This window comes from Myxine glutinosa, chromosome 3 (assembly GCF_964187855.1).
Source record: "Myxine glutinosa chromosome 3, kmMyxGlut1.1, whole genome shotgun sequence".
In the NCBI taxonomy this organism is placed as follows: domain Eukaryota; kingdom Metazoa; phylum Chordata; class Myxini; order Myxiniformes; family Myxinidae; genus Myxine; species Myxine glutinosa.
The window spans coordinates 153,213,384-153,227,797 of NC_136263.1; the positions used below are offsets into that span (position 1 = coordinate 153,213,384).

Sequence of the window (14,414 nt, forward strand, 5' to 3'; positions counted from 1 at the left end):
AACCTTTATTTTCTTCCTAAAATACACAAGGTAAACAATCCAGGTAGACCAATCGTATCTGGCTGCACATGTCCAACTGTTCTAATATCAAAATGTGTTGACTGTCATTTACGTCCTCTCGTGATGAATCTCTCCTCATACCTCAAGGACACAACCAGTTTTCTGACCCACATCCAAGGATTGAACAGAATATACTCACCTTTCAACTCCCAAACCATTTTAGTCACAGCAGATGTTACATCCCTCTACACTAATATTCCACATTCAGAAGGCCTGTCTGCATGCCGCAAAGCACTAGATACACGACAAGTCCCAATACCACCTACTCAAGACCTTATGCGCCTATTAGAACTGACACTCAAACTGAATAATTTCCAATTCAACGGACGACATTACATTCAAACTCAGGGTACCGCTATGGGTACCCCTGTTGCACCACCGTACGCTAACATCTTCATGGGAATGATAGAGGCCAAGATCAATGCACAACCTCATCACGGCATCTTGGAAAAATCCTGGGTACGTTATATTGATGACATCCAGTTCATCTGGTCAAAATCCCCCCGTAGTCTCACCCAATTCCAAAATGAATTAAATTTGATTCATCCGACCATCAAGTTTACATTCGACAGCTCACAGTCCGAAGTTCACTTTCTAGACACATCACTCACGCTTCAAAATAACAGACTCGAAACGGAACTATACACCAAACCAACAGACACCCACTCTTACCTTCTCCCTTCTTCATCTCATCCTAAACATACAATTGCAAGCATACCATACAGTCAAGCAATCAGAGTAAGACGCATTTGCTCAACAAAAATGGCAGAAGAAACTTCTCTCTGCCAATTAGAAACACACTTCATTGCAAGAAACTATGACCCTCACTCTGTGAAAGAAGCAATAAACCGAGCAAAACGCATACCGAGAGCAGACCTTCTGACTTACAAACCCAAACCTGCAACTAACCGTGTCCCACTGGTAACCACCTACTCTCCTACCTCATCCCAATTGCCAAGTATTCTGAATAAGGCCCTTCCTCTCCTCCATCAATCAGAAACACTCGGCACCACATTTCCTCAACCTCCACTAACATCATTTCGACGTGGTCGGACACTCAGGGACCTCTTGGTAAAAGCAAAGCACCCACAGCCCCACAACAAATAAACTAGGATCCCTGGCTTCTATAAATGCACAGCAAACAAATGTATTATTCACAAGCATTTACTAGAAGGAAACAAATTTTGTAGTTCCAACACTGGACAAAAATTCCCCATCACGTCCTATATGAACTGCAAATCTACATGGGTCATATACCTAATCACTTGCCAAAAGTGCAACAAACAATATGTTGGAAAAACTGAGAATACACTCTACACACGATTTAATAACACCCGGTCAGAAATCAATAACTTCCACACCAGTCAGGGCAAATCTCTACCTTACACGATACACTTTAATCAACCGGATCACTCTCTAAATGACATTCAAATCTCTGCCATTGAATCAATTACAAATCGATCACACACCACGATTCTGAAACGTGAGTCCTTTTGGATACATAAACTTCGGACAAAATTCCCTCATGGCATAAATTTTGATGATTAAAGAATGTTCCAACATCAACCCAATCAAATCATTAACTGTAACCCATTCATTCACTCATTCTACCTTTATATGTCACTAGCAGAAGTACCCGGCATTGCCGGGCGGGGGAGGGGAACGGGGGGAGGGGAACAGGGGGGAGGGGGGAAGGGGAGTGGGAAGGGGAGGGGGGAGGTGGGGGAAGGGGGGAGGAAGGGGGAGGGGAGGGGGTAGGGTGGCGGGGGAGGGAGAGGGAGAGGGGGATGGGGAGGGGAGGAAGGGGAGGGCCAGTCAACAATGACGTTGCAGTTCTCATGGTAGGAGAGCAGCACAACAATCGCGACATCGTCATGCATCTTCGCAACAACAGCACGAAGCGGATTTTGGAGACTCACCGATCCTGTGACGCCCTCCAGTACCGGCGTTGCCGGGCGGGGGAAGGCAGACCCGTACATTCGCCCTCTCGACTCAAGCTCACTCGGACAAAAGCCTCGCACAAATTACACCGTGAAGGCCCAATGGCCATGTCTATGCCACAAATCAAGTACGTGAGCGAGTCTGGCGCACTGAATTGAAAATATATAGAACGCTTATACTCGGTGAAAAGTGTAGCCGCCGTGTCGCCATCTTGGTTAGCACGACTCGACCAACTCGCTTCGCGGATCTCATTTGTTTTGAACGTGTCCCAGATTTTAAAAGCCAGACAACTGTTAAAATGCCATTTTGTGCGGCAATAAACTGCTCCAATCGGTTAAGGAAGGGTTGTGGAAAGACGTTTCACAGCTGTTTCAAAGACGTTTAATTCATATCGCACAAAATCGACAAAGACCGACACAAAACACGATCGCACAAAAGGTGAAAAAACGCAATCGCTTTTCGCTCTGAATTACGTGCAAATGTGTGACGGAAATCACCATCGCCCAGCATCGAGTGCCAACCAAGATGGTGCCCGGTAGCTGCATCTCCACCTATGTGGTGTGAATGGCAATGGTCATTCTTTATATTTTCAGTTCAATGGTGTGGTGGCGAGGATGGAACATCACGTGATCGCTCTGAGCGAATCAGCGAGCTGCTCTGGCACAGGCTGAGATTCCGTGTATAATGTTCCTCACTGAAATGCGCTGAGATAAATATGAATAAAAAATATGGATCTCGTCAAATATTTTTAGGTAGGCCATGTCCTTCCCAGGCTCAATGGCCATGTCTAAGCCAAATATCAAGCACGTGAGCCTCTCCGTTTAGGAGTCTATCGGTAACATACACACACACACAAACACACACACAAGCTGTGTTTTATTTATATAGATTTATATTTATTATCGGGTGACACCGTCACAATTTCGGTCTTCGAGGCCGGCCGATAGGCACAGTGTGACCGGAAGGGACGAGGTTCTCCTGACCACGTGGCCCTTGACTTGGTTTGTCCGCACAATGTGGGCGCTTTCAGGATGAACTTTAGCCGGGGAGCGTTTGGGCGCCCCAGTCTGATACTGCCGCCCACGCGCAGAACAACTTGTGAGTGCACGTGGGTCCCGGCGGTCCCACTGGCCTAGCGCTACCATGTTTAGACAGCGAGATCCGTCCCCGGGCACCAGCACCTACTCCCGGAAGCAAGAGAGATCAGCAGTGCCAGGCACGGTAGGGCACCCGCGGAGCCCAGGCGGACCGGGGACGCGCGAGCCTACGCGTTAGCGGGCTACGGCGGAACCAACGGCTTCGGCCACGGCCAGGTCGATACTCGGCCCGGCCGCACCGGGAATGAACTGGTTCGACGCCCGCGCTAGAGAGGTCGCGGGCGACTGAGATGTGTTAACAAATTAATTAATTAATTTGAGATGTCCGATTCCTAGTGTTTGGAAATTTGGAAGAGCTTGACCCTAGCCTTTCCCTTGCGAGGGCAAGGAGGAACTTAACACTTGACACTTAAGCTTAGTTTGAAGTACACCCTGCCAGCGCTCCCGGTGGGACGGCAGGGCAACCAGAAGGGACGAGGTTCTCCTGACCACGTGGCCCTCGATCTGGGAAGCGAGAGGCGTTCCATTAGTGGACGCGCCCCTCACGCCCGACTTTTGGGCGGCCCCGGCAGGCCGTTTGTTTTGACGTTCCGTGACAGGCCCCGCACCCCCACCTCCGGGCCGACCGGGCGACCGGAATGAATCCCGGTGTCCCGATCCGAACCTTCAGAGCGGGCCGGCTGGGGAGTGCCAAGCACCCCGTACCTGCACTTTCCGTCCCTGCGGTCCTAAATACCGGAACCACCCGAATACCACTTTATTCGACAAAATGAGGTGCGGCCTACAGCCTTAGAAAACCAACCCTATATAAGTCAATACCTCCAACGACACAGGCGCGCATTCGTGCCGCGTGACGTGGTGACGTCATCGCGCTTTCACCTTAAAAGATTTATTTGATATAAATTGATATTTTGATATAAGCCTTAGAAAACCAACCCTATAGAAGTCAAATGGTCCAATAAAGGGTGATGGGAGGGCGATGGGAGGGCGATGGGAGGGCGATGGCAGGGTGATGGCAGGGTGATGGCAGGGTGATGGCAGGGTGATGGCATTTTATTTTCACCACTTCAAATCGACCGAATTTCACCAAATAAGATACCACACTCGCTGCACTGATGTCATTTTTACGGCAAAAGTGAAAACCAACCCTATAGAAGTCAAATGGTCCAATAAAGGGTGATGGGAGGGTGATGGGAGGGTGATGGGAGGGTGATGGCAGGGTGATGGGGGAGGGTGATGGGGCCTCCCTATAGAAGTCAGTACCTCCAACGACACAGGCACGCATTCGTGCCGCGTGACGTGGTGACGTCATCACACTTTCACCTCAAAAGACCCATTTGATATAAGTTAATATTCTGATATAAGCCTTAGAAAACCAACCCTATATAAGTCAATACCTCCAACGATATATAAATATATTATATGAATATAAATGGTATATGAATATATGCTTGCGTGTTTATGTATGTATGTATCTCTATATTTGTATATGCACGTGCACCAAATATAACATGAACGATAACTGTAAACTGCGCTTCACTTCCGCTGAACTTGGGGACGGTGAGTGAGCTTTAGCGTGGCTCTTCCTTTTGTATGCATTTTCTACACATATCACACATCTTACACACGTCACTATACATACTTGTCTGATATACATGCCGGTTGTTTCTGTAGACTAAGAAGAAGACCTTTGTTGGTCTTGGCTTGGAAGACCTTGGCTTGTCGAAAATTAAAGATCGACCGTCCTGAAGCTACATCCGCGTCTGATTTAATCTCCCTATTATATATACTAGGACGTGCCCGTACGTGGGTGCCCGTACGTGCGTGCAAAAAAACATGCGTGCAAACAACAACAAAAAAAAACTTTGAAACCACGTGGCAGTAACGACCACAGAACCCCCCCCCCCCTCTATTTACATGAAATGGTTTGGTCCATTCGCAACGACCACAGAACCCCCCCCCCCCCCTCTATTTACATGAAATGGTTTGGTCCATTCGCAAAGCCAAAGCGAACGGCGAACGGCTAAATCGCCATAGCTCGGTAACTACTTGTCCGATTAATATGAAACCTTGAAAAGGCACATCCTCGGGTCCCCAGCAATATACCTGGCAAGTTTCAAGTATATCGGACCCGTGGTTGTCGAGAAACAGCGGTCACAGACACACAGACACACATACACACAGAGATTACTGGAATTATAGATAGATAGATATATATATATATATATATATATATATATATATATATATATATATATATATATATACAGTAGTGACCCCTAATTCCGAACGCCCCTCATCTCGAACTACTCTAATTCCGAACCGTAAATTCGAGAAAATTTTGTCCCTAATTCCGAATGTATTTCTATAACCGAACCGCCAACATAGCGTTAGCGTCGTTCATATTTCCCGCCGCGAGCGTCGTTCATATTTCCAGTGCTGAAATTAGAGAACTGTGCTTCCATTGGTCTAAAACACAGGCCATTGTTGAAAAGTGGCACCCTAATAAAGCAGTGGTTAACAGGAGCATTAACTTGTTCAGTGACAATGTGATTGACCACTTCAGAAAAATTAAGAAAAGTCGCCAACACCAGGCAACTTTGGAGAGGTGGTTCTCTAAAGAAAGCAAGCCTTGTGAGCCCCAACCCTCTACAAGTGGTGTTAAGAGACAAAGAGAGCAAACACCAGAAGCACAGTCATCTGATGTTAGCTTGGAAGGTGCCTCACCTTCCAAGCAATAAAACCCTCTCCCTCCTTCCTCCTCTCCAGCTTCCACATGCACCATCAGAACTCTCCACTAAGGTAAATGCAGTTATTTTCATGTTAGTACATTTATTTCTTTTTTTTATTATTATTATTATTAGATATTTAGGGCAATTACTCATCTTATTTTACCTTGAATCATGTGTATTTGCAGTTAACAGTGTCTTGATAATGGGTTTTTGGGGTCCAGGAACGGATTAATTCACTTTCCATTATTTCTTATGAGGAAAATAGTTTCTAATTCCGAACTTTTCCCAATCCGAACTGCCGCTGGAACGAATTAAATTCGGATTTAGAGGTCCCACTGTATATGTATATATATATATATATATATATATATATATGTATGTATATATATGTATATATATATATATGTACATATATGCAAGTATATATATATATATGTACATATATGCAATCCCAAATAAAGGAAGAGTAATATGCATAGACAGAAAAGAGCTGACAATATGGCGGCTGAACGACGTGACCGATGACGTCATCATTATTATTATTTTTCTCCGCCAATTTATCCCGAGATGCTCAAGAAATTTCATCTTGATCGGATGAAGTTTTGTACTTCTCGAATTATTATGTCATAATGGAGACACCTATGACATCATCACTAACATACATTATCACATGGAGAGCTCTTTACAATGAGGCATGTCTCAATTTTTTCTATGCAGCACTTTCGGAGATGTAGGTGCAAAGGTTTTCAGTGTTTCCAAGATGGCGCCCATACGAAGTGACCGATGAGGTCAGAATTATCAATTAAAAATTCTGCTCTCATTAACGGTACTAGGGCATGCCCGTACTATATATATATCTAAAATTATATCCCCCCCCCTCTATTTACATGAAATGGTTTGGTCCAAAGCGAACGGCTTGCGAGTACGGTGACAATCCCCCCCCCCCCTCTATTTACATGAAATGGTTTGGTCCAAAGCGAACGGCTTGCGAGTACGGTGACAATCCCCCCCCTCTATTTACATGAAATGGTTTGGTCCAAAGCGAACGGCTTGCGGAGTTTGGTAAAGAAATCGCCATAGCGTGCACAAACGCGCAGGAAAGCGAAAGAATCGCAAATTAGTTTTAATTAGTTTTAAAACATAGTTTAACGCCAACATAGTTTGCCAACGTGAAATAAATGAATACGCTCTCAAATGTGCCGTCCGAGGCAGAGTCTGTTCGCCACGTTCGGCACACGTGATAGCTCGCTGCTCTCTGATTGGTTGAATCGTTTTTTGGACATAGCTCGGTAACTACTTGTCCGATTAATTTCAAACCTTGAAAAGGCACATCCTCGGGTCCCCAGCAATATACCTGGCAAGTTGCAAGTATATCGGACCCGTGGTTGTCGAGAAACAGCGGTCACAGACAAACAAACACACACACAGACATACACACATACACACACACACACACACACACACACACACACACACACACACACACACACACACACACACACACACACACACACAGAGAGATTAGTGGAATTATAGATAGATGGACCTCAAACATCCGGGGCCTTCGCTCAAACCTGATTGATCTCTCCATTCAGGTTGCTTCTGACAATCCAGACTTGATCTGCTTAACAGAAACTTTCCTCCTTCAAGATGTCTCTGATTTCTTAATATCTCTTCCTGGTTACTCCCTCCTCCGGTATGATAGACCTGAGCCTCGTCCTGGTGGTGGGGTTGCTATCTTTATCAAAAACTCTCTTCCTCACTCTCCCTGCATTGCCCTCTCCACCACACCCCCTGGAGTACCTCTGGCTACGGCTTCCTCTCCGCTCCCACCTTTTGTTCAAATGTGTTCTGTACGCTCCTCCAAACAGTGATGACTCTATTTACATTTCGCTGTCGGACAACATGGACCAACTTCTATCAACTCATCCAAACTCTCGCTTCCTCATATGTGGCGACTTCAACTGTCATCATGCCAGCTGGCTGGGTGTGGGTTCCTCTCTCACCAGCCATCGCACCTCAGCAAAGGACTTCTGCGACTCATTTGGACTGACACAATCTGTCAATTTCCCAACCCGTATCGAAGTCAATGGAGTATCTTCTCTTCTAGACTTGGTTAGGACAAACTTTCCTGCAAATGTCTGCTGCTCTTCTTCTGTTCCAATCGGTTCTTCAGATCATGTGCTTGTCAAAGTGGACATCTCTCTGGCCATTCTCAAAGAGCCTCCTCAGCACCGACGAGTCTGGCATTTCACTCAGGCTGACTGGCACGGTCTGCAAGCAGCCATCAATCATCTGGACTGGTCTCCCATCTCTACTGCCTCTGACATCAATTCTTCCTGGGAATTCTTCCAAAGCAAACTGCTCTCTTTCATGCACAGATTTATCCCATCTCGTCTTCAGTTTTCTTACCCTTCATCCCGTCCATGGTACACTGAATCTTGTGGTGAGACAGTTGCCCTGAAACAACTTGCCTTTGCCGCTTGGAAGGCAAATCCAACTGAAGGCAATCTCAGTTCCTTCCACCAAGCTCGGAACAAGTGTGTGTCTACCCTCAGGAGTGCCAGGAATCACTATCTCTCCACACTCAAGATTGAACTCTCAAACCTGTCTCCTTCCTCCAAATCGTGGTGGCGTCTGGTCAAATCCGTTTCTGGTGTTTGTTCCCCCTCCATCCCCTCCCTTACCTCAAATGGCGACACAGTTGACACCGCACGTGACAAAGCCGAATGCCTCGACTCTGTGTTTGCCTCAAAATCTTGTGTCCTAACCCCATCTCTCTCTGTTCCCACCTTTCCCAGTCAAACCCAACTGCTCCTGGACTGAGTCCTTCTCTCCTGACAAGGTGGAGAAGTTTTTGTCAAACCTCGACTCTGATTCCACAACTGGACCAGACGGCATCAGCCCACGGGTTCTAAAATCCTGCTCTGCCGCTCTATCTCACCCTCTCTCTGTTCTTTTCACCCTCTCTTTTGCTCAAGATCGTCTGACAGCATCTTGGAAATCAGCAAACATTGCAGCTTTACACAAAAAATGTGCAAAAACAGATCCTTGCAACTACAGATCAATCAGCCTGCTCCCAATTATCAGCAAAATCATGGAATCCATCATTGCTTCGGATATCAAATCCTTCCTCTTCTCCAATGGCTTGATCTCTGATTCAGATCATCATCATCAATCATCAATTTGGATTCAGACCAGGCCATTCTACTCTGGACATGCTGCTTCTGCTGTATCAACAATGGATGGAGGTCCTCAATGCCAAACAGGAAATCAGAGCTGTCTCCCTTGACATATCACGTGCCTTTGATACGGTCTGGCACCCAGCTCTGCTCACCAAACTCTCCTCCTATGGTATCCATGGAAATCTCCACTCATGGCTTGCGGACTTCCTCTCTGGTCGTAGGCAACGTGTGGCCCTGAATGGATTTCTCTCATCTCCCCTTCCTGTTCTGGCTGGAGTTCCCCAAGGTAGTGTTCTGGGCCCTGTGCTTTTTCTGGTCTTCATCAATGATCTCCGACTCTCTGGAAAATCCTCTCTTTCTCTTTGCTGATGACTCCACTATCTGCCGCTCCATTCCTCATCCCTCAGATCGGCAGTCTGCAGCCTTCTCACTCTCTGCAGACCTGGACAAAATCACAGACTGGTCAAACAAGTGGAACATGTCTTTCAATCCTGACAAATCCAACACTCTTACTATGTCTCTCCAAAAGGACCGACTGGAAAACCCTCCCATCTACTTTCTCAACAATCCTCTCCAAGAAGTTCTGTCGCTCAAGCTTTTGGGTCTCACTATCTGCCATGATCTTTCTTGGGATAACCACATTTCCAAGCTGGCCTCCAAAGCCAGTCGCCGACTGGGCATCCTCCGTCGTGCCAAGTCCTTCCTTGGCACACCTGAGCTCCTCACCACAGACAAGGCTTTCATCCACAGCTCAATGGAATACTGTTCCCCCCCTCTGGGCCGGTGCTCCTGCCTCACACCTAGCTCGGCTTCACGCTGTTGAAACCAAAGCTTTCAGAATCATTGGAATCTCCTGCGATGAAGCTAACTCCGAGGGCCTTTCATTTACTCACCGCAGGCAGGTTGGTGGTCTTTCTGTCTTCTACCGACTCCTCTCCGGCCTTGCTCCCCCAGCTCTCTCTGTCCCCCAAATATTCCTACAGGTCGCACAAGATCTGCCAGCAACCCTCTTATGGTTAAACTGCCAAAGTCTCGGCTCTCTGCTCACCTTCACTCTTTCATTCCCCTTTTCTCCCGCCTCTGGAACAAACTCCCCCACTCCCTTCAATCCCACTCCTCCCTCCAGGTCTTTAAAACAGCTGTTCACCACCATCTCTTATCTTCCTCCATCCAAAACCTTGATCTTTTCTACCCCCGCTAATTCACCCCAGATCCACTTTTTTTTGAAATTCCAACTTCTTTCCTGGAAGTCCTTGCAGTGTTGATGTGTTTTATACCTCTCCCACCTCCCCCAAAGCCCTCCCCTCCCACATTTCTCTCGATGTCCTTGCTCTCAAATGTTGTGTTTGTGTCCTTCCCCCTCTCTCCCCATCTTGTGTTCCGCTCCCCTTATTTTGTGTTTTATGTGTCGGTTGCCTTTTTGTGTGATTAATGTTAGCTCTTTCACGAGCCTCGATCTTGTGTACAAAAAAATAATAATAATAATAATAAGTATCACAAATCACCTTTCTGAAGGAATTGATCTCCTCTTTAATGTTATTCTTACAATAACATCACAGCATCTTTTGTGGTCGTGGTGCAACTGCTGAATGTGACTAAATTGTGTCTTCACAAAACAGGCTCAAATGTCAAAATAGTACTTGAATGTTAAATCTGTGCAATGCTCTGAGTTCGTCGATATTTTTGTACATGTGCAGAGCCTTGCGTACGAAATAATCCTGACATTGGGCCAAGCATTTGAGGTGGCCTACCAGCTTGCACTGCAGGCTCGCCAGGCCAAGGCATCGGGCATGGCTGAAGGACCAGATATCAAGCTGGGAAAGCCGGTCCCTAAGCCACGCACAAGCATTCGCAAATCCACGGTATGGACAATGGAACGCACGACGTACTTCGTCATTTTTTTGTACATGTTTTGTGCAGTCTTCAAGATGTGCCCAGCAGTTGGTCTAACTACTTCCTCTCAAACTGTCAGAACACGAGTTTCTGTACGTTGGTGTCTGTCTGACCGTGTTGCTCCTTTTGTTCAGGTCACACTTGTTTTGCCTTCCTGCTTAATTAGGTCAAAGAATGCAACTCACACTTGGAGAAACATATTCAAAAACATTCGACTGAGCAATCAGATTAAGATAGGTGCCAGTGCAAGGGAACTCATTATGAATTGGATAAAATATCAAAAGTTAAATTATTAGTTTAATATTGTTTGCATAAATGAACAGGCATGCATCCTCAATGTAATGCAGTTTGACGTTTATCAAAGTAATATTACGTGACTTGTAAGTGGTGTGGTTCAGTGCAAGGCAAGGGTGTCTCTTAAGCTGTGGTGATGATGCCTTTTACGCAGGTCGATTCTGGATGCGTGGACGTCATGACCCAACCTCATGGAAGCGTGGCGTGGGGATCAGAACCTCTACAAGAAAGCAAGAAGATAACCAGCACAAAGTATGAAACCACCATCTTCTGACATTGCTCTTCCTTCCTCAAGGCTCTGCTGTGCTTCATGGTACTTGGCGACATTTCCTTCTGCTAATTCCTTTCCTATTCCTGCCCTTCCTCTTCGAGGTAACGATTGCCTCGTCCTTCTAGTTGAGTGGGTACTCTTGCTTTAAACGGTTTAGCACTATGGAAGAGTGGCAGCACAATGTGAAAGTTTGTTTTGGCCAGTTTGAAGCGGTCACTTCCAGTGTGGATTGTAACGTTCACGGATTTGAGCCCATGCGCAGCATGCAGTCGGTCGTTTCCTGGCGAATGCGCTTGCTTCTGCGTGGGTCGCCCGAGCGCCAACGCACTGGAAGAAGACGCTGGGCCGAGCAAACGATGTGCATGTGAGCGAACGCGGACGTGGGCACTTTCGCGCACTTGCCTAAATTTTGACCGTCCGTCGACATCACATGAGCGATTTTTATCACTTGGAGCACTTGGAAGTTTCTGGAAACAGTGGGAAGGTTGCACAGACTTTATATTCTGGCATCGGTGTTGCTGCTGATAGGTTTGCGCACAAGGCGACTGGGATTTTCTTGGGGTGGAGGTGGGGGACGTTGGTGAAGACGGTATGTGGGCTTGTTGCACGAAACGAGCTGTATTGATGGCCATTTTGTATTGCCTGTACAGACAGCTGCGTGCATTGAAGCAAATCTAAAAAGCAGAGCTCCAATTAAAAGGCAGGAATCGTTTTTTTAACTTCACACTTTCCACCGGCAGAGTTCTGTGGCTAAATGTTATTTTTCTATTCTTGTAAAGGCATATTCATGTCAAAACAGGAATGTATTTTCTCTTTGGTTTTCAAAAATTGGCGGTCGATGAAGCAATATTTTGGTAGCAGAAATCGTCTAGATATTCCGATCATCAGGTGATCAACCAGTGAATAAGATAAAGGGCTTGCTTTCTGGAAGTTTCTTCATGCCCGGTGTATTAAACCCCTCGTTTGATACACTCTCTCAAATTGTTGCTGCTTGCTCGCTTCGAAAAACCCTTGCTTTCTGATTAAGACTGCCATTAAGCTTTAATACGCAATGAGCAACTTTGTGCTCAATTAAGTTGGTTCGACTTTATTGAGGAATTTGGCCACAAATTGGACAAGTGTTGTCATTCTCTTCCAGCTCCTCTTTTGGGTATCTCTCTTCTCTTATTCCTCCTTCTCTTCTTCCTACTATTGCTGGGCCAATTTAACTTTGGGAACACTTTTCACCAAAACATCTCTAATTCTCCCATGTCTGCTCGACAGCCCTTGCTGAAGGGTAGCGGTATGCTGCGGCTGGGGGAAAACGTAAAACCGGTACAGGAAGCTCGGTCATGGGGACTGCCGAGAAACTTTGCACGCCATGCTGCCGTGCCTGTACGACGCACACTACGAGGCAGTGGCAGCCACAGCACAAAGAGCCCCTGCCCTAAGAACCGCGTACAGTTTATTAACGCTTATTTTATTTCAAATGTTTTTTTATTTGAAATCTTTATTTTTGGTGAGTTTGTTGATCAGTCGGCCGTCAGTTGAATGTGAAACGTGCATTTCTGCAGTTCCTTTCATTGTACCTTCAGAATGACGCCCTGGTACACATACTTGAATACTACCTGTATATAATCCACTTTTTTCTTTCTTTCTTTTTTTTTCTATTGTGAACTCATTTTGAGATAGTCTTGGTACTGATGTAGATCGAGATCCGAGTAGCTTTCTTGTACATACGATGGGCTTCCATGGTGACGTGTTGGCATTGACTTGTCGACTGTTGTCGGGCGGTGAATAATAATTTTCCCTTGGAGAATGTGAGCCATCCAGTGCATCATCCAGCAGCTGGGCCCTGCTCGCTGCGCCAACCTACCTTTGTTTCGGCGACAAAAGTGCTATGAAATCGGTTCAGGAAAATTTTGTCTGGCTGATTGAGAGATCTGCCTGTTGCTTTCTACTCCTGACTCTTCACTGTCTACACACCTATTCGGGAGGGGGGGGGGGGGGAGAGGGGTACCATCTTTGTTTGCACATAATGGCAGCCATTGCGTTAGCGGAATTTGTTTTTGTTTATTTAACCATTCGTTGGACTGATCAGCATTCCATCTTCCGTTTCCTTTGCGACTCTGATCGCACATGGTAATCTTTTTTTGTCTTTTTTTAGGCTTAAGTCTCAAGCAGGGTTACTTAAGTTTAATATCAACGGTTTTATGCTGATGAGGTTGTTAAGACTTATTGTTTGATTTTAAGCTTTTGTAATACTTTGTGGCACTGCCTGATTGGGTAGAGGTCTGTGATAATGGTCTGTAGATTTACACACACACACACACACACACACACACACACACACACACACACACACACACACACACACACACACACACACACACCCTCCATTGTTTGTTTTTTTTTAACCTAATTTCACATTACATTATTCCTATTGCTTTGTTGCTGTCCTCGGTATATAATGTAACAACTGTACAAAAAGAAAAAAAACATATAAATTCCAGAACAAAATGGTACTATTTACATTTTACTAGTAATGTACATGTAATTTGAATTTTTTTTCATGTTCACAAAAATAAAAAGCATTTTGCGACATTGTTGCCCGTCGGTGAATCAGCCTAATGGATCGAGAACTGAACTTCGCAGCAACTTCGAAGAGTGTGCTTTAACAAAGCGCATTAAACACATTTCGTTTTGCCGGCTAGAAAGGTTTCGTGCGGCGCTGACTTTTCATAGATTGCCTTTTGATGCTTATTCTCAAAGGCCCTGAGAGCATCGAGAATCTGCCACAAGATGCGGGCCGGACTCGCCATATATAGACCGGGCGGATTGTCCCCCTCGCCAAACGTTGTTGGCGGAGCGGCTGAGTTTTTACCGACAGTCCCATGGTGACCCGGTAGCTTTGAGACCAACTCGGTTTACAGAAGCTTGGAATCCAAATCCTCAACACCGT

The 14,414-nt window shown here is 45.9% G+C and overlaps 1 protein-coding gene across 10 annotated transcripts in view; it reads left to right on the forward strand.

Moving 5' to 3' along the window:
- The window catches only part of LOC137423115 (ankyrin repeat and sterile alpha motif domain-containing protein 1B), a 299,599-nt gene extending 285,545 nt beyond the window's left edge, over nt 1-14,054 (forward strand). For 7 of the 10 annotated variants that reach the window (XM_068109935.2, XM_068109939.2, XM_068109938.2 and 4 more), the window contains 3 exons: nt 10,713-10,877; nt 11,357-11,515; nt 12,737-12,874. In XM_068109935.2, the coding sequence (XP_067966036.2) occupies nt 10,713-10,877; nt 11,357-11,476 (285 nt within the window). In that variant the 3' untranslated portion in view covers nt 11,477-11,515; nt 12,737-12,874. Of the gene's footprint in view, nt 1-10,712; nt 10,878-11,356; nt 11,516-12,736 lie in introns of all 10 variants that reach the window. The other 3 variants (XM_078774678.1, XM_068109937.2, XM_068109936.2) reach the window with 2 other exon arrangements.
- The last annotated feature ends 360 nt before the right edge of the window (nt 14,055-14,414 follow it).